Source organism: Salvelinus alpinus, chromosome 22 (assembly GCF_045679555.1).
Source record: "Salvelinus alpinus chromosome 22, SLU_Salpinus.1, whole genome shotgun sequence".
Classification (NCBI taxonomy): domain Eukaryota; kingdom Metazoa; phylum Chordata; class Actinopteri; order Salmoniformes; family Salmonidae; genus Salvelinus; species Salvelinus alpinus.
In genome coordinates this window covers 20,557,300-20,582,123 of record NC_092107.1, presented here as the reverse complement: position 1 = coordinate 20,582,123, position 24,824 = coordinate 20,557,300, and the positions used below count along the sequence as shown (strand labels likewise).

The following is a 24,824-nucleotide window of genomic DNA, read 5'->3' as shown; positions in this document are numbered from 1 at the left end:
ACACTCTTGGCATTCTCTCAACCAGCTTCATGAGGTAGTCACCTGGAATGCATTTCAATTAACAGGTGTGCCTTAAGTTAATTTGTGGAATTTCTTAACTTAATGCGCTGAGCCACTCAGCGCCAATCAACCTTGTCACAACACTTGTCAGTGTTGTGACAAGGTAGGGGTGGTATACTGAAGATAGCCCTATTTGGTAAAAGACCAAGTCCATATTATGGCAAGAACAGCTCAAATAAGCAAAGAGAAACAACAGTCCATTACATTAAGACAAAGCTCAGTCAATCCAGAAAATTTATTCTAGTGCAGTCGCAAAAACCATCAAGCACTATGTTGAAACTGGCTCTCATGATGACCGCCACAGGAAAGCTAGACCCAGAGTTACCTCTGCTGCAGAGGATAAGTTCATTAGAGTTAACTGCATCTCAAATTGCAGCCCAAATAAATGCTTCACAGAGTTCAAGTAACAGACATCTCAACATCAACTGTTCAAAGGAGACTGCGTGAATCAGGCCTCCATGATCAAGAAACCACTACTAAAGAACACTAAGAAGAAAACTTGTTGGGCCAAGAAACACGAGCAATGGACATTGGACCGGTGGAAATCTGCCCTTTGGTCTGATGAGTCCAAATTTGAGATTTTTGGTTCCAACCGCCGTGTCTTTGTGAGACGCGGAGTAGGTGAACGGATGATCTCTGCCTGTGTGGTTCCCACCATGAAGCATGGAGGAGGTGGTGTGATGGTGTGGAGGTGCTTTGTTGGTGACACTGTCAGTGATTTATTTAGAATTCAGGGCACACTTAACCAGACTGGCTACCACAGCATTCTGCAGCAATACACCATCCAATCTGGTTTGCGCTTAGTGGGACGAGCATTCATTTTTCAACAGGACAATGACCCAAAACACAACTCCAGCCTGTGTAAGGGCTATTTGACCAAGAAGGAGAGGGATGGAGTGCTGCATCAGATGACCTAGTCTCTACAATCACCCGACCTCAACCTAATTGAGATGGTTTGGGATGAGTTGGACCACAGAGTGAAGGAAAAGCAGCCAACAAGCGCTCAGCATGTTCTTGTGGTCCGTCCACACAATGAACGGATGTTCTGCCCCCTCCAACCAGTGTCTCCACTCCTCCAACACCATCTTCACCGCGAGAAGCTCACAATTCCCCACACCGTAGTTCTTCTCCTGGCATTTAGGCGACGGGAGAAGCCACAGGGATGTAACTTGAGGTCCAGGGCAAAATCCTGGGACAGGACAGCCCCCACTCCGACATCCGAAGCATCGGCCTCCACCACAAACTGACGAGACAGGTCAGGATTAACCAATATGGGAACAGTGGTGAAGCGGTGCTTGAGGTCCCAGAATGCCGAGTCAGCAGCTGGGGACCATGTGAACAGAACCTTGGGAGAGGTGAGTGCAGACGGGGGAAGCCAGGGTGCTGTAACCCCGGATAAAGCACACACACTAGTCTCACTAATACAGTACAGCTCTGCTGTTGTTCAGTGTATGCAGCATAGATGGCTAAAGCATTACCTGAGAACATCTCCCCCTGTACTGTGTAGCCCTTGTCCATCACTGTCTGGACTATGGTCTCTATGGAAACACTGAGGGGGCTGTGGCAGGTGATCTGCCATCCATAGATCCACCAGACCACATCTACACGTAAAAACACACACACCTCAGACAGGGGTATGTACCTCAGGAAGTATAACATCACATTTAATGACAAAACTACCAACAAAAGACATCAGCTTAGGGAAGAAATATGAATTCACACGTATTAGATCAGTGATTACTTCAATGGAGGAAGACTCCCTTTTCAAAAGCCGAAATAAAGCTTTACGTGACTTAATGTGGGCCGCCTTGGATGAGGGAAGGCACATAGTTGTTGAACAGCATCCACTGCAGGTCTTTCCTGAAACTACATCAACCAGTAAACAGTCAGCCACACCACAAAACAGACTTTCTTACTGCCACCTGGTGACAAATGAGTTATTGAACAATGGATATATCACAGTAGTCTGTAGCTTGGTCTTGATGGGATAGCTCAGCGTCATCTCTTTTCTTGCATGTGTGTTCTATTTGTAGTGGCAACTCCCACATGATCACCACAGTGCTGCTTTCATGGACAGAAACTGTTCTAAACTGAACGCCCAGGTGCAGAACACCCCCACCCCAGTGCACTGACTATAAAGGTGGAGAGTGTTACCCATTTTGCGACTGAAGACCCCATTCCAATCCATAATCTGTAGGCCCGATTAAAAAAAATAAAAAATTACACACTCACAAGTGTGAACTGTGTAGATATTTTAGTCATTTAGCAGATGTTCTTCTCCAGAGAGAGTGAATTACAGGAGCAATTACAGATTAAGTGCCTTGCTCAAGGGCACATAAGACATATTTTCTCACCTAGTCAGCTTTGGAATTCCAACCAGCCACTTTTCGGTCACTGGCCCAAAGTTCTTAACCGTTAGGCTACCTGCAGAACTCTTCCAGTGGTTTTCCAACCACCATGTTGCAGATCTTGAATAGCTTTAATCTGCAACGCTTGTCTCATAACTTATTTTTATGTAGACAGTTCGCCTCACCTGCTCTCCCTCTGAATGAGCAGCACCGGGCCTCTGCGTGATCCCCCTCGGCAGGGGTCTTTCCTGCCGCTATGGCCTGGTACAGCTTCTTCTTGCTTGGCCTCGAGGCAGCTGTAGGTGGTCCTGGTGGTGAAGGAGGTGGATGCTCCATTGAAATACCCTCTGTCACTGCAGTGCCATTCTGGGTGATAAGAGACAGAGAAGGGAATTGATAAGGGCTCCACACCATGACAGGAAGCTATTGAAATAACACATATCACCCACTGATGGAATAAAGTTGCATTAATGATTAAGTGAAATTTGCTTAATTTGCGTACATACATTTTTTAAACATTACTGTGTAGGCCTATTAATTGAGCTCCTTATTGCTTAACTTACTGTCAGAGCTTCTCCATCTAATGCCTAGATACAGTGCATCCAAAAAGTATTCAGACCCTTTACTCAGTACTTTCTTGAAGCACATTTGGCAGCGATTACAGTCCCGAGTCTTCTTGGGTGTGACACTACAAGCATGGCACACCTATTTGGGGAGTTTCTTCCATTCTTCTCTGCAGATCCTCTCAAACACAGTCAGGTTGGATGGGGAGCGTTGCTGCACAGCTATTTTCAGGTCTCTCCAGAGATGTTCGATCAGGTTCAAGTCAGGGCTCTGGTTGGGCCACTCACGGCCACTCACTCCTGCGTTGTCCTGTTGGAAGGTGAACCTTACAAAAAAACTATATTTTCCTCAATCCTGACTAGTCTCCTATTCTCTGCCGCTGAAAAACATCTCCACAGCATGATGCTGCCACCACCATGCTTCACCGTAGGGATGGTGCCAGGGAGTTCAATCTTGGTTTCACCAGACCAGAGAACCTTGTTTCTCATGGTCTGAGAGTCCTTTAGGTGCCTTTTGCAAACTGCAAGAGTGCTGTCATGTGCCTTTTATTGAGAAGTGGCTTCCGTCTGGCCACTCTACCATAAAAGCCTGATTGGAGGAGTGCTGAAGAGATGGTTGTCCTTCTGGAAGGTTCACCCCACAGAGGAACTCTGGCGCTCTGTCAGTGTGACCATCAGGTTTTTGGTCACCTCCCTGACCAAGGCCATTCTCCCCCGAATGCTCAGTTTGGTAAGGTGGGCAGCTTTAGGAATAGTCTTGTTGGTTCCAAACTGCTTCAATTTTAAAATGTAGGCCACTGTGTTCTTGGGGACCTTCAATACTGCAGAAATGTTTTGGTACCCTTTCCAGATCTGTGCCTCAACACAATCCTGTCTCGGAGCTCTACGGACAATTCTTTCGACCTCATGGCTTGGTTTTTGCTCTGACATGTACTGTCAACTGTGGGACATTATATAGGCAGGTGTGTGCCTTTCCAAATCATGTCCAATCTATTTAATTTACCACAGGTGAACTCCAATCAAGTTGTAGAAACATCTCAAGGATGATCAATGGAAACAGGATTCACCTGAGCCCAATTTCGAGTCTCATAGCAAAGGGTCTGAATACTTATGTAAATAAAGTATTTCTGTTTTTAAAAACCTTTTTTTGCTTAGTCACTATGGGTTATTGTGTGTAGATTGATGACAGAAAATAATAATTAACTTTAGAATAAGGAGTAACGTAATATGTGTAAAAAGGGAAGGGGTCTGAATACTTCCCGAATGCACTGTATGTTACATCATGACTAAAGTTGCAAAAAACATTTCTGAAATATGTGCATATGACATGTAGTTTGATTAACACTGACTTTATTGCATGTCTGGTTTAGTTGAGTTTAGTAATGACACGACTTCAAGTGCAGACCTGAGAGCTATTTTCAAGTTTTTACATGTTAGGACTAGTAGCTGCTAGCTAGGTAGCTGAATAAAGCTTTCATTTAAAGCGGCTACAATGTGGCATTTTCTACAGAAAGGTTACAGAACAGAATAACTACTTAGTTAGCTAGCTATCAATAACAAAATAATGTAAAAGTAGTTCATCTTTTGAACCGAATAATAGCTGTTTGAAACATACGGATGGCTCTCAAACGCAATAGATTGCACGATGATAATATCATAAGGATATGTTAAAGCCTATTTCTTTGGATGTGTAAAAGTAAATCAATATGATTTACAGATTTGATCATCTGCGTAGCATCTTGCTTAGGTTGATTCTCGTGAATGAGCAGCAATAGGCGGGAGCGTCTGAAATGTAGCACATCATATCCAATGATGTTAACGGGGTGATAAATAATCCAATGAAAACCTATTCTGGACAGGATCCGGAAATGACACCAGCCAATCAAAATAGTTGGCTTGTTAGCTATTAAGGCTTTATACGTCCACTACGTTAGCTAGTAGCAAGCTGCAGCAGAGATAATAAAGTGGGTTGTCGTGTAGCTAGTTTCATTCATTTCTTTCGAGGCCGATTATATTGTGCATCCCAGTACTGAAAGGTAAATACAACGTCTTAATTATTACATTTTTCTAATATGCAAGTTCGATAAGTCACCAGTTTGTAAAAATGAGTGGACATTGATGGCGTGCGTCTGCCAACTAACGTTAACTTATTTGTAGTAGCTAACTTAGCCATCAGCTAACATTAGCAAATGGTAGCTAGCTAGTTATCTTTTTTAGTTAACTGTCTACTTTTTAATTGTAAAACACTTGGTTAATGGTTAAAACTAGCTAGCGTTAGCTACCAACTTATTCTACATATAGCTACGTAAGTTAGCTAGCTACTTTAAGGAGGTTATAAGGGGCTAACAGTATCGTTAGTTGACATGTGTTCTAAATGACCAATTTGTTTTATTTCACAGAAGATGGCTGCTCCGGATATGCGTCTCAACCACACCATATACATCAACAACCTAAACGAGAAGATTAAAAAAGATGGTTAGATCTAGCTAGCCCTTCATTTTTGTTACTATTTTTCCCTCATGTCGATTTGTTTACCCATCAACCATGCCAACGGCTCCTTGCCTAAACATGTATTGTTTGTACCCTTTGTCCCCCAGAACTGAAGAAGTCGTTGTACGCCATTTTCTCTCAGTTTGGTCAAATCCTAGACATTTTGGTTGCCCGCTCCCTGAAGATGAGGGGTCAGGCCTTTGTCATCTTCAAGGAGGTCAACAGCGCCTCCAATGCCCTGCGTTCCATGCAGGGGTTCCCATTCTATGACAAACCTATGGTGAGCTACTGCCAATAAACACATGGTACACATCCGCTAGCTTTTGCCTGACACATGTTTAGCTAGAGAATGAAGATTCTCTAGTGTGCAGCCCTGTCCTTTAAATAGTCCTGTTGTCAACCGTACCGCTTTCTCATCACAGCGTATTGGGTACGCCAAAGGGGATTCTGACATCATCGCTAAAATGAAGGGCACCTATGTGGAGCGCGACCGTAAGAAGGAGAAGAGGGCCAAGGTCAAGGGCCCTGAGGCTGCAGGGGCCAAGAAGGGTGTGCCAGGAACCCCTGTAGTACCTATGGGCCCTGGAGTTCCAACACCCATGCCTGTAAGTGATCTACTGTGAGACAGAACCACCTTTGTAGCCACTGTTAGCCATTGTGCTTAACATGTTTTCTTAAAGACAAGTCTATCTAAAATGGCAGATTGTGTTATTCCACGTGTATCGCTAATTGATAATGCGGCTGAGTTCATTGGACATTCTTTTTGTTCTTCTGAAGGGAATGCCACCCATGAGCGGGGCTCCACGTATGATGCAAATGCCCGGGCAGCCCCCTTACATGCCCCCGCCAGGCATGATGCCACCTCCTGGGATGGGCCCTGGGGGGATGCCCCCTGGTGCCATGCCTCCCGGTGGGATGATGCCAGGGCAAATGCCCCACGCCCAGGTATGGATTACGTGTGTTTATCAGTGTTAGTTTATATCTTGTCAGCGCCCTTTTTTATTAACTAAACAGCAGGTTCGTCTTACTGTATAATCTCACTAATTTATTATGTTGATAAATGTGATCTTACCTCCAGGTTGCAGAAAACCCTCCCAACCACATCCTTTTCCTCACCAACCTCCCAGAGGAGACCAACGAGCTCATGCTGTCTATGCTCTTTAACCAGTTAGTACCTCTTCATTTTATTCCCCCCTTCTCATATACTCCTTGGTGCTGTGTGAAAATGTAATGTTTATTCTTCCATGTTCTGTCATTGGAACATATCTGTTCTGTTTTCAGTTTCCAATATTGTGGTTATCTACTTGTGTTTGTGTGTGGTGAGATTGAATATGTTGACAAGTATAGACCCTTCATGTGTGTCTTTTTGACAAGTCTGCCTGAAGTTCTGTCCTGATGTTGACTGTTTTCCCACTTCAGGTTCCCTGGGTTCAAAGAGGTGCGTCTGGTACCTGGTCGCCACGACATCGCCTTTGTAGAGTTTGATAATGACGTGCAGGCTGGAGCGGCCAGGGAGGCACTACAGGGCTTCAAGATCACCCAGACCAACGCCATGAAGATCTCATTCGCCAAGAAATAACACACCAGAGAGCTCTTAAATGGTTTACAATCTCACACACACACACCAGAGAGACCTCACCTTACACTACCAGCACAGAGCTGACTACTAACCTGTCCTTTGCCAAGAAAGCGCAGTGCGTTACTTGTCCACGCAGAATAACTGGAGATGACTTGCCTTGTGTCTGATTGTAGGGTACCTACCAGGTTTAGAGCACAGACACAGACAGGTCAGCATTTTGATGATTGAAATGCTGGCACTAGGCTCAAACGATAACTTGTAAGGAATATATTGGTATAGTGATTTGGTGCCAACATAAAGGACAGTTAGCTGACATTTGTGTATCCATAGCTCTGGTTAAGAAACATTTAAATTCAGTCAGTTTCTGCACCCATTCTTTGAGGATAATATCTGGTGTTTGTATGTAAGTATATTTACATTTTTATGATTTGTCTGTTATAAAGCATTGCACCCAGGGTCTGTTTCACCCAGACATTGTACCTGGAGCTTTTCTGTTTGATTAAAATTTGCCTTTTATAATGACTAATGCTGTGGGTGTTCTCTGCTTTTATGTCTGGGGAGACACCAGGGGATGTATTGCAAACAAAACTATGGAGCAAAACAGGCTGGGTTGGCTTAGATTGTTGACAACTATCTATATTTTGTCTTGTTTATTGAAAACAAATACATTTGTTCAATGAGCACTTCTCTCAAATACGTTGTTGGTTAACTAACAAATTTGTATATTATAAACGCCTCCAGACCAACAAACGAGCCACCTTCGGTTCACCACATGGCAGCGTCTCATTGTTGCAGGCTGACTTCAAAATCATAACGCATGTCTGCCGGCTCCATCGGTGCGCGCATTTTTTTTCTAATGTCAATTAACTTGTCTTATGATTTAAGCCTTTCCTTCTCGAGCACAATTTAATATTACATGGAGAAGAGGGACCTGGGCCGCTATCCACAAAAGCATACGAGTGCTGATCTGGGGTGAGGTTTGCCTTCTAGATCATGACTATGATTATATAGACAGATCCTAGATCAGCACTCCTACTCTAATATGCTTTGTGGATACAGCCCCTGGTCTTAGTTCAGCACACTTATTCTGAGATGTTTGTTTCATATGGCCCCAGATATGGGTTCTTGCACATTAATGTCTCTAGACCAGAGATGTAATTATATCTATAGTGATTCAAACAACCTACTACTGTAACTTCATGAACATCTTACACTGAACCAGTGTTTCAGTATCAAGACCACCACTATGGCTGCAATGATTAACACCCTGATGAGGGCAGTGTTTTCCATGGCGTGTCTAGTGTAACCACATTGAATGATAGTGGACTCCCGTGCCAAAAGCCAGTTTCAGCATGGGCAGTGCCATTGAGGTCTTTCACCATTTTGAAGTAGTGAACTGGGTGGGTCTTCCTATGGGTTAAGGAAGGATAACATTTCATCCAGGTTATCAGGAGGGATCAGCCTATAGAGAATGATCAAGGCCTCTAGTGGCCAAAAAGACTTAACAGCGGCAGCGCCATTGAGGTCTTCCACCGTTTTAATGTAGTCAACTGGGTGGGACTTCCAACTTCATTGGCTGATCCCTCCTGGTGACCCTGTTGGAGTCATGTCCAACTGGGTCATCAGGAGGGGTCAGCCAATTGTGAAGAAGAAAATGGACTACTTCAAAATGAAGATAGGATGTGCAGCGCCTTTGAGGCTGTCACAGACACTATAATGGCACAAATATAAGGCCTCTCCATCTCTATGGATCAGCCAATGAATTATACTTGTGAGCAAACCTTCCATAACTGCAGGTGGCAGTAAATTGCCAACCTTGGCTTTATACCTGTTCAAACAACCCACTCCAGCTGGCAATATGTACCCTTTCAGTTTGTTTACCATCTCATAGAAGTAGTAGTAGAAGAAAATAGACTGCATCAAAATGTCGATGCCCATGCTCTCACAGACACTATAATGGGACAGATACAATGTTGTGTCCTCTAACTATGTGTCTAACTAACTAATGCAGTGAGAAATATTATGCTTTTCCCAACATGTTGCAGTAGGCGGACTGGTGGGACTGTAGTCTAAACTTTGATTTGTCCTCTTGTCTACACTTTTGCAAGAACTTGAGTTTGTGCCATTCCCTTGATAATTCTGCAATCAATTAAAACATTTTGGGATAACGTTTCCATTTGATTATTATAACCTATAAAGTAATGCGATTTCTTTCTTTCTGGAGCATTGTGTCATAATCAAATGACTCTGTGCTGCCACGTAAATCATCATTGCTGACTCACTCTCTGCCCTTTCTGGCCTCAGCCACTGCAGTTTCATCTAATTTCTACCATGAATCAGACAGCAATGCCTGGATAGCCCATTTCATCAATGCTATTTTCCCTTTGTGCTCATTTCATTTAAAGACGTTTTGGAGATTTCATTTAAGACGTTTCCTCTTTGAATGTCTTTAGCATTGATTGTGTCTGAGTAGGTGGGCTGTGAGCCTATAAATCAGCACAATCTACCTTTTCATTTCTTCAAATTGCCGCTGTCTTGGAGCTAGAATTGGGACCATGTATACTGTGCTACTGCCAATATAAAAAAAAAAGAGTAACTGAGAGCATTGTACACTACGGCGAACTTAGCAAATTAGGCATTTGTGATAAATACATGGGGGCTGCCATCTTTATGCACCTTCGCCATTAAGCCTTTTCTTTACTTACCCAGAGTCAGATGAACTCTTGGGTACCATTTTTATGTTTGAAGGAAGTTGAAGGTCGTTTCTACAGCTATTGCTAGCTGTTCTTGTAGACTTCCAGTATTGCGCTAAACACTATTAGCGTTGGCTCCAGAAACTATCTTCAACTTTCTACAAACTGCACGCAGTGACATAAAAATGATATCCATGATTGACGGAATTTATTACAGAATTAAAAGCAGTAGACTGCTCCAGCCAGAGACAACATTACATACATTTAAACATTATCGAGGATAAAAACACAATAAAGCCCAGAGAATTATTTCCATTGTGGTCCTCATCAAGTTCATTTGACTCTGGGTATGTAGAAAAAAGGGCTTAGCTGCCAAAACGTCGTATTATGCCTTTAATGGCCGCTGATCTGAAAGGTCTTGATAGAAGAAAGCAATGAGTGGGGTTCACAGGATGACAGAAAGGACAGAAGAACAGTTGGATAACAAAGCAAATACTTTATCACGTACGGACTATCTTCCTTTATGTGCAATCAGTGAAAGCATGACCGTGTTTATCTCAATTCTACAAGGATAACACAAAGGAAGTTTAGTCCAGTGCTGTTGGTTGGTTATCTTCTAAACACATATACATAAGGTTTACATCCCAAATGTCATGGCCTCATGTCCATCGGTTCACCCCTTATAGCCCTATATAGTGCTGCTACCTTGTGGTGTACCGTGGCCAAATTTGAATGCAACAACTAATCGTTCTCAATTCAGTTTATATACTACATCTGGAGTCAATTTGATTTATGGGTCATGAGAATAGAAAATAAAAAAGTTATTTTAGCATTAGCATATGTGCTAATGTGCATCTATGGGTATACAGCCATGATTGAATGCAGAAAAAAAAAAATGTTTAAACCATGAAAGACAGATGTAATGAGTCTAAATACAGCATCTGGAGTGAATCTGATCTATGGTTCATGAGGAGAAGATGATTGCAGATGATTCTGAGCATTAGCGTTACATATGCAAAGAATGAGTTGTTAATAGTTTCCTTTTTTTTTATATCAATACCTTTATTCAGGGTGGTTGATCATAGGGATGTCCATGATAGCGATTGCAAGTTTCAAGTTGATAGGGCACTGGGAAGTGGATTTACAGTGGTTTCAATGGACATGTGAAATCTGATTTTTGATTTGTCATTCACTCAGCCATCTTTCGACCAATCCCTTAGAGGGAGGGGTGGGGGGGGGGGGGGGGGGGGAGAGAGAGAGAGAGAGAGAGAGAGAGAGAGATAGGAGAATTAGAGGAAGCATACAGTACTTAAGATCACACAGGACACCAGATAAGACAGGAGAATTACACCAGATAGGACAGACTGACCTTAGCCCCCAGCACGTAGACTATTGCAGCGTAGATACTGGAGATATCAACAGACCACCAACTTACTACCTGTGAAAAGGCTGAGTATAGCCCACAAAGATCTTCCTCGCCGCACAAGCCTGAGGGGGTGCAAAACCAGACAGGAAGATCACGTCAGTGACTCTTCCCACTCAAGTCGAGTATAGCGAAAAAAGCCTGTCATGACGTGACGCACACCTCCTAGGGACGGCATGGGAGAGCACTAGTAAGCGCTCATAATAGGGTCAGAGGCAGAGAATCCCAGTGGAGAGATGGGAGCCGGCCAGGCAGAGACAGCAAGGGTGGTTCGAGATGAGTCTTCAGTAAAGACTTAAAGGTCGAGCCCGAGTCTGCGTCTCTCACGTGGATAGGCAGACCATTCCATAGTAATGTAACTCTATAAGAGAAAGCCCTGCCTCCAGCTGTTTGCATAGAAATTCTAGGAGCAATATGGAGGACTGCGTCTTGTGATCATAGCGTACATAGGTAGGAGCAAGGTCATGTAATGCTTTGTAGGTTAGCGGTAAAATCTTGAAATCAGCCCTAGCTTTAACAGGAAGCCAGTGTAGAGAGGGTAGCTCTGGAGTATAATGATCAATTTTTTTGGGTTCTAGTCAAGATTCTAGCAGCCTTATTTAGCACTAACTGAAGTTTATTTAGTGATTTATCCATGTAGCCCGGAGAGTAGACCGTTGCTGTAGCCTAATCTAGAAGTGACAAAAGCATGCCCTTGAAATGTTTTTGGGATGTTCGTCAAAAGAGAGATCAGGGTCAAGAGCAACGCCAAGGTCCTTCACAGTTTTGTTTGGGATGACTGTACAACCATCAAGATTAATTGTCAGATCAAACAACACATCTCTTTGTTTCTTGGGCCCTAGAACTAGCATCTCTGTTTTCTCCGAGTTTAAAATGAAAACATTTATCGCCACCCGCTTCCTTATGTCTGAAACACAGGCTTTCAAGGGAGACAATTTTGGGACTTCACCATGTTTCATCGAAATGTACAGCTGTGTGTCGCCTGCATAGCAGTGAAAGTTGACATAGAATATATAGTGAAAACAATAGTGGCCCTTGACGAATAACAAAACTTACCATTGATTTGTCAGAGGACAAACCATCCACAGAGACAAACTTATATTTTTCCGACAGGTAAGATCTAAACCAGGCAATAACTTGTCCGTGTAGACCAATTAGGGTCTCCAATCTCACCAAAAGAATGTGGTGATCGATGGTGTCAAATGTGGTGGTCGATGGTGTCTCAGTACTATGATGGGGTCTAAAACCAGACTGGAGTGTCTCGTATATATTATTCGTCTCCAGGATGGCAGTGAGTTGCTGTGCAACAGCTTTTTCTCAAATGTTTGAGAGGAATGGGAGATTCAGTGTACTGTAGGACAATTGTTTTTTTAATTTTCCAGGTCAAGGTTTGGCTGTTTCAGGAAAGGCTTTATTACTGCCACTTTTAGTGAGTTTGGTACACATCCGGAGGACAGGGAGCCGTTTATAATGTTCAACGTAGGAGGGCAAAGCACAGGATGTAGCTCTTTCAGTAGTTTAGCTGGAACAGGTTCCAGTAGGCAGCTGGAAGGTTTAGAGGCCATGATTATTTTCGTGAATGTGTGGAGAGATACAGGATATAAAACACTTGAGTGTCTCCATTGATCCTAGGTGCTGGCAGTTCTGTGCAGACTCAGGACAACTGAGTTTTGGAGAAATACGCATATTCAAAGAGGAGTCTGTCATTTGCTTTCTAATGATCATAATCTTTTTGTCAAAGAAGTTCATGAACTCATCACTGCTGAAGTGAAGGCCATCCTCACTTGGGGAATGCTTCTTTCCAGTTAATTTTGCGACAACATCAAAACTAAATGTTGGCCGATCGAGCAGCAGTGAGGGCTTTTCGATATTGCACGATACTGTCTTTCCAAGCTTGTCGTAAGACTTCCAGTTTGGTGGAGTGCCATTTCAGTTCCAATTTTCTGGAAGCTTGCTTTAGAGCTCGGGTGTTTTCTGTTTACCAGGGAGTTTGTTTCTTGTGACAAATGTTTTTTTTTTTTAGAGGTGTGACTGCATCTAGGGTGTTACGCAAGGCAAAGTTTAGATCCTTGGTTAGGTGGTTAACTGATTTTTGTCCTCCAATGTCTTTGGGTAGGTGGATGGAGTCTGGAAGGGCATCAAGGACTTTTTAGGTTGTCCGAGAATTTATAGCGTGACTTTTTGATAATCCTTAGTTGGGGTCTGAGCAGATTATTTGTTGCGATTGCAAACGTAATAAGATGTTGGTCCGATAGTCCAGGATTATGAGGAAAAACATTTAGATCCACAATATTTTTTCTATGGGACAAAACTAGATCTATGTTGGATAGATGTCAAAAGAGGTTACAGAAGATGGAAATGAACAAAGTGCCCCACTTATTCCAAAATCACACTATAGTGTGGCCATCTTTGAATGCATCAACATTATTTTTTTCAAACTCTTTAGGGACTATTGTGTCCGAAGACCACATTTGGAGTGAATCTAACTTTCAGTCCATGAGAAGATGATTCTTTATGATTATTTTAAGCATTAGCGTTACATAGTCAAAAAGTGAATTGCTAATAGTCCCTTTCGGTTCCATTCGTTTTGACCAAGTTGCTCATAGCCTCTAGTTTCTGTGTGCCGAATTAGAAAAAAGGTTACCAATCTATGCTTTGGTTATTTGACCATGTCAAAAAAATTGAAATTTCAGATAATAATAATTGGTGAACCCTTAATTAAACACTATTAATTTCATAGCACTGTGAGCTAGCCAGACAAGGCCTTTTAGGGGTCTTTTTAGCACTCTGGTGGTCACTGGCTTTTTACTGATGTCCTACTGTCAATAAATCCTTTGTTTTCTTTCCAGGACAGCTTTGCTCCCACAAAACTATAAACGTTTCACTGCTCTCTATCTTTAACGGTAGCTGTTCAAAAGTGTGTAGTTCATGAAGCGTCTTAAGTGCTTGTGGTTACATTTTTTGGTCATTCCAAGGCAACATCAACCACACTGTTTTACCTGTGCTATGACACATTTATGTTTCTGAACCATACCAGTTACCCAAGTTTGTTTATTCATGAGTTAGAATTGGTGGACCCATGATTTTCCCCTGGTTTAGCCGGAGCAGGCCCTTAAAAAGATAGTGGAGTGTAATTGCTAGTCAAGAAGGAGCACCTTCCCCTCTCCAAATGGATTTAAGAAGGGAGAGCAGAGCGACTTGTGAATTAAGCTTGAAAGGGTTCATTTAGGCCTGTACCATCAACTGTATCCAGTGCAAACAAGGGCCTACTGTTGTCGACTTCCACTGTTCCCTGAATACAGTAATCCCTCGTTTATCGCGGGGGTTACGTTCCGAAAATGACCCGCGATAAGTGAAATCCGCGAAATAGAAAACTTTTTTTTTTTTTACAATTAGCAACTATTACATGTATACAAATACAGTGACTCACGTGTAGGCCGTTTCGTCGACATTATGGGTTTAGGAGATGTTCGAAATTACAAGATAATTTGGCCAACTTAATGTAAATTTGCCAAGCTGTTTTATGTACGTACACATAACTGCACGAGACGACAAAATTATAGCACAATTCGTAGCATGTTTTGATACAAGAAGCGGGAGTGAGTTTTTAGCGAATCAGAATGCAGAGCACAATGCACCAAAAAAAAAAAAATAATGCATTATGAAAATCCGCGAAATAGCGAATCCGCGATAAGTGAACCGCGAAGTGGCGAGGGATCACTGTAATTGTCTTTAGGTCAGCTCTTCAGTGTACACAAAATGCTTATTCTTCTGCAGTTTCCCAAGCCTTTCCACACTCCCTTATTTTGCCTTGAGAAAGCGCTGACCTTAGCCGATCGGGCACGGTGTGTGTGTGCGTGTGTGCGCGTGTGCGTGTGTGTGTGTGTGTGTGTGCGTGTGCGTGTGCGTGTGCGTGTGCGTGTGCGTGTGTGTGTGTGTGTGTGTGTGTCAGTGTCCCATGCTCTTGGCGACATGCCACTCCCCATTCACTACACTGGGGTCTTTCAGCCGGGGAACTGAGGCAACTTATCCGCCGTCTGCGTGGGGCATCTCCGAGCACATCTACGTATATTAAGATCAGAACATCAATAGCATTCCAAAGACAATAACAGTTTAGGCTAACCCTGAATTAAGTAAATCACCTTTTTATGTTTAAGGGGTGTTTACTGTAGGCTACTCCTGTCCTGTTGAAGGGTCTTTCACACGAAGCCTACTGCTCATCTCTGTAGGACTTGCTGCGTCATTGGGTAGCACTGGTTGGCCATCACTCACTATCCAGAGTAGATCTATCTGTGGCTGTAGCTCTCTTCAAAGCACTCTGGCCGTTCTCATGCTTTGACACTTAACAGTAAACTGGCTACTGTGATTGCTCACATTTGTTATTGCTTTGACGTGAAGTAGCCTATGAGGTTATTGAATGGTCACATAGCGACAACTAGACCTATTATAAGGATGGCCTAGATCCTGTCGAAAACAGCCTCCAATGATGCATGGCCCCTATATATACATCCTTCATTTGTGCCCATCAAATGTCCCAAAACATCATCAGTTAGAACGACTATGCGGTTAAAGTCGTAGATAGTTTGGGGCCCCTTGGTGATCTCTCATTACTTATGTATGTGTCATTAAGACGGTCACCATCAGATGGCACCAACCACCCAACCACTAATGTTGGGTATTCAAAACGATTATTGACCAAGTCACTTTGTACATTCAGCTGGAAGTGTAGATGATAATAACAGGCCCTTCACTCTTCACCAGGTGCCAACATAATGCAGAATCAACCTGCAGGTCGCTTCATTCTGGAGGGAGGGAGAATGATTCAAATTCAGCACATGTCTCGGGGTCACTGCTGCTCTATGCTAATGAGCACAGAGCGCCTCAAGAGCCCTCTGTTCTGTCCACGGGTCGCGGCGCAGCACGTGGCAACGGAGATACTAGGCCTACTGGTTGCCAGGGGCGTCAGCGTAAGCAACATTTCCATCCCTGCTCTCACAGAGAAGGGAGAGAAAGAGAGGGGGAGGACTGGGGTCACTAAAATTGGCTCATTATATTTCAGGCATGAAGCGGACACATTGTCCTGTAGTCTTGGTTCCAACGGACGCGCGGAGAGGAACTAGATGGACAGTGGAAAATATTTACTGGAACTAGTGCCAAAATGCAAAAAGACGCAACCCACACTTCTCATCCATTTGTATAAAATGTATTCAACGTCAAGATGGCTACATACAACGTTACCTTTATGCACATACAGGAAACTGGATACTTTGGGTAGTTGACGTGACACCCCTTTTTATTACCATGATGTCAAACACAAATATAACTAATTAAATTGGCTAAAATTACAATAGCCTATAATACTAAAAGCTTTTTAATTGTTTTACTTGGATCATTTGTAAATTCATGCATTATTTGTTTTCTAGCTATTTTTAACCAAACTTGACAATTGTCCAATGGTGTGACTGTCCCAGGTAAGGTTTTGGAACATTGAACATAAGTAAATTAATAAAAAAATGAATGACATTCCCTCCACCATTTCTTTTAGTTATATTTCAAGAGAGTCTATTCATGTCATTTCCAAATAGTTCTGATTGACAACATTTTGACACTAAAAGCAATGTCCACTTGGTGTGTGACACAACTCTGTGATTTAACAGCAAGTCAGCATTTGGGCACCATTGCACCGGGGAGGGTTCTCTTGCAAAAAGGAAGTACAGAACACATGGCTGGAGCACATGGCACGAACAGGTAGTAAGCTTTATAAGAAATATTTAGCACTTATCTGCCATTGTCATAAAAGGGTACATTTCTTAGTCCTTTGGTGTGACGCTTTTTGAATGTACAGTACCAGTCAAAAGTTTGGACACACCTACTCATTCCAGGGTTTTTCTTTATTTTTACTATTTTATACATTGTAGAATAATAGTGATGACATCAAAACTAAGAAATAACACATATGGAATCATGTAGTTACCAAAAAAGTGTTAAACAAATCAAAATATATTTTATATTTGCGATTCTTCAAATAGCCACCCTTTGCCTTGATGACAGCTTTGCACACTCTTGGCATTCTCTCAACCAGCTTCATGAGGTAGTCACCTGGAATGCAATTCAATTAACAGGTGTGCCTTGTTAAAAGTTCATTTGTGGAATTTCATTCCTTCTTAATGCGTTTTAGCCAATCAGTTGTGATGTGTGAAATTAGGGATGGTATACAGAATATAGCCCTATTTGGTAAAAGACCAAGTCTATATTATGGCAAGAACAGCTGACATAATCAAAGAGAAATGACAGTCCATCATTACTTTAAGACATGAAGGTCAGTCAATCCTGAAAATGTCAAGAACTTTGAAAGTTTCTTGAAGTGCAGTCACAAAAACCATCAAGCACTGTGATGAAACTGGCTCTTATGAGAACCGCCACAGGAAAGGAAGACCCTGAGTTACCTCTGCTGCAGAGGATAAGTTCATTTGAATTACAAGCCTCAGAAATTACAGCCCAAATAAATGCTTCACAGAGTTCAAGTAACAGACACATCTCAACATCGACTGTTCAGAGGAGACAGCGTGAATCAGGCATTCATGGTCAAATTACTGCAAACAAACCACTATTAAAGGACACCAACAATAATTAGAGGCTATCTCGGGCCAGGAAACACGAGCAATGTACATTAGACCGGTGGAAATCTGTCCTTTGGTCTGATGAGTCCAAATGTGAGATTTTTGGTTCCAACCGCCATGTCTTTGTGAGACGCAGAGTAGGTGAAGAGAGGATCTCTGCATGTGTGGTTCCCACCATAACGCATGGAGGAGGAGGTGTGATGGTGTGGGGGCGCTATGCTGGTGACACTGTCAGTGATTTATATAGAATTCAAGGCACACTTAACCAACATGGCTAACACAGCATTCTGCAGCGATATGCCATCCCATCTGGTTTGGCTTAGTAGGACTATCATTTGTTTTTCAACAGGATAATGAGCCAAAACACACCTCCAGGCTGTGTAAGGGCTATTTGACCAAGAAGGAGAGTGATGGAGTGCTAAATAAGATGACCTAGTCTCCACAATCACCTGACCTCAACGCCAATTGAGATGGTTTGGGATGAGTCGGACCGCAGAGTGAAGGAAAAGCAGCCAACAAGTGCTCCGCATATGTGGGAACTCCTTCAAGACTGTTGGAAAAGCATTCCAGGTCAAATCAAAATCCAATTTATTGGTCACATACACGTGTTTAGCAGATGTTGGTGCGGGTGTAGCGAAATGCTTGTGCTTCTAGTTTCGACAGTGCAGCAATATCTAATAAGTAATATCTAACAATTTCACAACATATACCCAATACACACAAATCTAATTAAGGAATGGAATTAAGAATATATAAATATATGGAAGTGCAATGTCAGAGCGGCATAGACTAACACGTGAGTGCGTCCGCGCGCGCCATCGGATGTTTATTTTGTTCACCCACACCAGAAGCGATCAGGACACGCAGGTTGAAATATCAAAACAAACTCTGAACCAACTATATCAATTTGGAGACAGGTCAAAAAGCATTAAACATTTAAGAATACATGTTTGCCTAAAATGACATACCCAAATCTAACTGCCTGTAACTCAGTCCCTGAAGCAAGGATATGCATATTCTTGGTACCATTTGAAAGGAAACACTTTGAAGTTTGTGGAAATGTGAAAGTAATGTAGGAGAATATAACACAAAAGATCTGGTAAAAGATAATACAAAGAAAAAAACAACTGTTCTTTTATATTTGTTTTGTACCATCATCTTTGAAATGCAAGAGAACGGCCATAATGTAGTATTCCAGCCCAGCTGCAATTTAGATTTTGGCCACTAGATGGCATCAGTGTATGTGTACAGTTTTAGACTGATCCAATGAACCATTGCATTTCCGTTCAAAATGTTGTATCAAGACTGCCCAAATGTGCCTAATTTGTTAATTAATAACTTTTCATGTTCAAAACTGTGCACTTTCCTCAAACAATAGCAAGGTATTCTTTCACTGTAATAGCTACTGTAAATTTGACAGTGTAGTTAGATGAACAAGAATTTAAGCTTTCTGCCAATATCAGATGTGTCTATGTCCTGGGAAATGTTCTTGTTACTTACAACCTCATGCTAATCGCATTAGCCTACATTAGCTCAACCATCCCGTTAAACATGTATGGCAATTTAGCTAGCTTGCTATTGCAAGCTAATTTGTCCTGATATATAAACATTGGGTTGTTATTTTACCTGAAATGCACAAGGTCCTCTACTCCGACAATTAATCCACAGATAAAATGATAAACCAAATTTGTTTCTCGTCATCTCTCCTCCTTCCTCCAGGCTTCTTTTTCTTCTTTGGACTTGATATGGCGGTTGGCAAACAACTTTACAGCATTACTACAACCAACCGGAGTGTGGACCAAAGTTAATCTTTCATTCACCCACGTGGGTATATGCTCCTAAAAACCAACGAGGAGATGGGAGAGGCCTGACTCGCAGCGCATTGAGCGTCACAAATAGAACCAATTTCTATTTTAGTGCCTGGCCACGCAGACGCTCGCTGAGGCGTGTGAGCAGTATGGGTACAATGATTGAATAACATGTACAGTTGAAGTCGGAGGTTAGCCAAATACATTTAAACTCAGTTTTTCACAATTCCTGACATTTAATCCTAGTAAAAATTCCCTGTCTTAGGTCAGTTAGGATCACCACTTAATTTTAAGAACGTGAAATGTCAGAATAATAGTAGAGATAATGATTTATTTCAGCTTTTATTTCTTTCATCACATTCCCAGTGGGTCAGAAGTTTACATATACTCAATTCGTATTTGAATGCATTGCCTTTAAATTGTTTAACTTCGGTCAAACGTTTCGGGTAGCCTTCCACAAGCTTCCCACAATAAGTGTGGTGAATTTTGGCCCATTCTTCCTGACAGAGCTGGTATAATGAGTCAGGTTTGTAGGCCTCTTGCTCTCACACACTTTTTCAGTTCTGCCCACAAACTTTCTATAGGATTGAGGGAGGGCTTTGTGATGGCCACTCCAATACTTTGACTTTGTTGTTCTTTAGCCATTTTGCCACAACTCTGGAAGTATGCTTAGGGTCATTGTTCATTTGGAAGACCCATTTGCAACAAAGCTTTAAGTTCCTGACTGATGTCTTGAGATGTTGCTTCAACATATCCACATAATTTTCCTCCCTCATGATGCCATCTATTTTGTGAAGTGCACCAGTCCCTCCTGCAGCAAAGCACCCCCACAACATGATGCTGCCACCCCCGTGCTTCACGGTTGGGATGGTGTTCTTCGGCTTGTAAGCCCTCCCCCTTTTTCCCCCAAACATAACGATGGTCATTATGGCCAAACAGTTCTATTTTTGTTTCATCAGACGAGAGGACATTTCTCCAAAAAGTATGATCTTTGTCCCCAACCGTAGTCTGGCTTTTTTATGGCGGTTTTGGAGCAGTGGCTTCTTCCTTGCTGAGCGAGCCTTTCAGGTTATGTCGATATAGGACTCGTTTCACTGTGACTATAGATGCTTTTGCACCTGTTTCCTCCAGCATCTTCACAAGGTCCTTTGCTGTTGTTCTGGGATTGATTTGCACTTTTCGCACCAAAGTACATCCATCTCTAGGAGACAGAACGCGTCTCCTTCCTGAGCGGTATGACGGCTGCGTGGTCCCATGGTGTTTATACGTGCATACTATTGTTTGTACAGATGATGGTAGATGTGGTACCTTCAGGCATTTGGAAATTGCTCCCAAAGATGGCTTGTGGAGGTCTACCATTTTTTTTCTGAGGTCTACCATTTTTTTCTGAGGTCTTGGCTGATTTCTTTTGATTTTCTCATGATGCAAAGAGGCACTGAGTTTGAAGGTAGGCCTTGAAATACATCCACGGGTGCACCTCCAATTGACTCAAATTATATCAATTAGCCTATCAGAAGCTTCTAAAGCCATGACATCATTTTCTGGAATCTTCCAAGCTGTTTAAAGGCACAGTCAACTTAGTGTATGTAAACTTCTGACCCACTGAAATTGTGATACAGTGAATTATAAGTGAAATAATCTGTCTGTAAACAATTGTTGTAAAAATTACTTGTGTCATGCACAAAGTAGATGTCCTAACCGACTTGCCAAAACTATAGTTTGTTAACAAGAAATTTGTGGAGTGGTTGAAAAACAAGTTTTAATGACTCCAATCTAAGTGTATGTAAACTTCCGACTTTTGCAACTCTTGTGTACGGCACTCGAGCGGTGTGGTCAGCATTGTTAGATATAGTAGAATAGTATAGAATACAGTATATACACACGAGAAGAGTAATGCAAGACATGTAAACATTTTTAAAGTGACAAGTGTTCCATTTATTAAAGTGGCCAAGCTGGTTGAGAGAACGCCAAGAGTGTGCAAAGCTGTCATCATGGCAAAGGGTGGCTACTTTGAAGAATCTCAAATATAAAATATATTTTGATTTGTTTAACACTTTTTTGGTTACTACATGATTCCATATGTGTTATTTCATAGTTTTGATGTCTTCCCTATTATTCTACAATGAAGAAAATAGTAAAAATAAAGAATAACCCTTGAATGAGAAGGTGTGTCCAAACATGTTGTGGATAGCTGTATTGTCAAATGAGTGGCTGTACTGACCCAAAAATGGACCATACTGTCACGCCCTGACCTTAGAGAGCCTTTTTATGTCTGTATTTGGTTTGGTCAGGGTGTGATTTGGGGTGGGCATTCTATTTTTCTGATTTCTATGTTTTTGTATTTCTATGTGTTGGCCGGGTATGGTTCTCAATCAGGGACAGCTGTCTATCGTTGTCTCTGATTGGGAATCATACTTAGGCAGCCGTTTCCTCTTTTGTCATTGTGGGAAGTGGACTTTTGTTAGTGGCACTTAGCCCTTGTGAGCTTCACTGTCGTTTATTTTGTTTCTTGTTTTGTTGGCGACATTTTAAAATAAAAGGAAATGTACGCTCACCACTCTGCACTTTGGTCTTCCTTGAACGACGGCCGTGACACATACAGCCTGAGATTTCCAACAGTGTGACAGCTTTGCTTGCTTGGTGTGAAATGAAGTTGGTGTCACACCAGAGGAAATAGCTGTCAATCCAGGGGACATAACCAATTAATAAAATAAATCTGTATTCTGTTGCAATTTTTATCCTTTTAAGTGGTTATGAGTGCATTATTTATGTATTTATTCGCCCACGCCTGGTTTCTCACTCTTGGCAGGTGAACATTGCTCCGGCGACCTCTGGATCTGTCTCTGCCCTCTGGGTAGGGTCTAGTTATTTTACCTGGCCCCAGTGATGGTGCAGGCAGATATTGGGGGCTGGCTGTGTTGCTCCTATTCCTGGTTCTCACTGCCTGCATTAGAGCATCCATCCCCTTGGTCCCTCTCTGTCTTTCCTACCAGTGCCACTCCTCCTGACCTATTGGCATACGTGATCCACCTTGGGAGGGCCCCCATCAGCTTGCCCCTTGCTCTCCAATATACCCGGCTGGCCTCATTCCGAGCAAGACCCAGTCAACCCGTCTGTCTCATGGTCCTCCGATTGCGTTCAGGTGCGGGGCATGGCACGCCTAGGCCAGCCTAGGCCAGCCCAGGTTTTCTACATTAAATACATGTTTAATCATGTGGACAAGTATCCTGCCTCTATTGGTGTTGTGTTTTGGAGAAAATGGGGGTCATGTTTGCAGTAACTGCATAAGGTTACTGTGAAGCCAAGGTAAATAAAAGCCATTTTTTATATATATATATTTGCTTGGTTGGGCAGTATATTGGTCCGCTAATACAGGACTAGCAAAGGCATAGTGCACTACTTTTGTGAGAGAGAATTCTTTTTAAATATTTTTTTTATTTCTTAAAATAATTTATTTTAGGTGGTACTGCAGCATCTCTCAGCACCCCTACTTCCTGCGGCTTTGCAGACGCGGGTGCTCTCGCTTTTTGGCACAGGCTTATCATTGGAATGTGTGCCTTATCAACTTTAAATGGGAGTTTATGTGCTGATCATGCATAACGGGGAATCAGGGTTAGATTTCGCAGTGGCTACCACGTCCGATGGAGGCAGCAGGCACACAAATGATCCACTCCCGCAGGACACTTTTGTGTCCCTGCAATTGGAATGAGTAGGTTTCACTTCAAATCCTTTAATGAGGATCCATTACGGATGTTTAGAACGGATGTTTTGAAGCATTTTTACAGTGGTCAGAAACTTCTGAAAGTGTCATTAGTTATGTTTAAACAGTACAATTTGACTGCCTGTTGTGTATTGTTCATCGGTGGGACGTAATGTCTTATGCGGTGAAGCCAATAGCCCAAATGAAAGGAAAAAAACTTGTTGTCTAGGACAATTTAAAAAAATAAGTGTTAAGCATGAAGCAGATAACATAATAATACATAAAGTAAGATCATTGCTTTTTTATCAAGGTTTAGTGAAATTACTGTGAATCTTACCCAAAATGTAGTAGCAAGACACTTGGTAATCATCAAGAACATTATTGTCTATTTGGGAATCAATAAACCTTTACATGAACCTAAATTATAATGTAACAGCAGAGGACAAAGTCAAGGCACTAATGCATGAAATGCTTAATTAAATTGGATATAAACTCAAAATTGAAGGTGACCATATAACATTTTGAGTTGTTTTGACATAGTTTATTGTAAGTAGGCTGTATTTTTTTTTTTTTTAACTTGTATTTTAGAAGAAATTATTTGTTCACTTTTGTTATGGCTATATGGCAACTACAGTTGACGGTATAATGAACCCGTGGAATGTGTGTAGTCGTCCAGGCAGGTTTAATTGTAAATGCGCATAAGCAGTCACACACAGAGACACGAGACGGTCAGAGCTGGAAGAAGTTATGTCATGTCCTTTCGTGTACACGCATAATCAAACGATTTAAAACGTCCAATCGTCAGCTGCGGTCCGGCTGTGTAAGAATAGCACAGCATAAACACCACATATTTTGCTCAGCCACCCGTTTGGCCACTCTCAAACTTTAGTGTATTTTCTTCTCTCTCCGGTTTGTTTTGCACATAGGCCTGATTGGATTCTGTTAGTAAATACATTTTCCACTACCATAATAAGTGGTCTCCTAATTGCGCTGAGGTAGTCCCATAGAAACTATATCAGTTTGCCGACCAGTTACTGACAGTGCGGGCTGTGGCCGATAGCCTACTTAATTGGCACCGCGGCGCTTTGATCTATACCGGATTAACCGAGGCCCGAAACGGGGGTTAGGCCCATTATTCTATTACAGAGTCGAGTTGAATTACACAATATCTAATTTCATGGTCAAATAGGCGAGGGAAGTGATTTGAAAAGAGGTTCAATATGCCCATTTTTTTTTAATAGGCTATCAAAAGTCTGCTCATGCAGTTACACTTTTCATACAAGGGTAATTAAAACAGTATCATTTTAATCAATACCTACCTACTCCTTTGTTTAATTTCTCTGTGAGATGGTGAGAGACGGAAAGGAGAGGACAGGCATTTCAGCAACGATGGGAACCCATGGGAACCGTCCAGGGGTGCAAGCGCACAGACCGCGTGCACATAAAAAGAGAAGACGGATATCCCCTGCCCGAGGACACCCCCCCCCCCCCCCCCCCTCCAACACGCGCACACACACACACACACAGCCTCTCGTCACTG

General features: G+C 42.3%; 1 protein-coding gene across 1 annotated transcript; it reads left to right on the top strand.

The window, feature by feature from the left end:
* The first annotated feature begins 4,870 nt into the window (after positions 1-4,870).
* Positions 4,871-7,562, top strand: LOC139549216 (U1 small nuclear ribonucleoprotein A-like). Its single transcript, XM_071359438.1, has 7 exons — positions 4,871-5,007; positions 5,371-5,446; positions 5,569-5,741; positions 5,884-6,066; positions 6,239-6,406; positions 6,540-6,628; positions 6,881-7,562. The coding sequence occupies exons 2-7, from the start codon at positions 5,374-5,376 to the stop codon at positions 7,038-7,040; spliced, it is 846 nt and encodes a 281-aa protein (XP_071215539.1). The 5' UTR covers positions 4,871-5,007; positions 5,371-5,373; the 3' UTR covers positions 7,041-7,562.
* Positions 7,563-24,824: the final 17,262 nt, after the last annotated feature.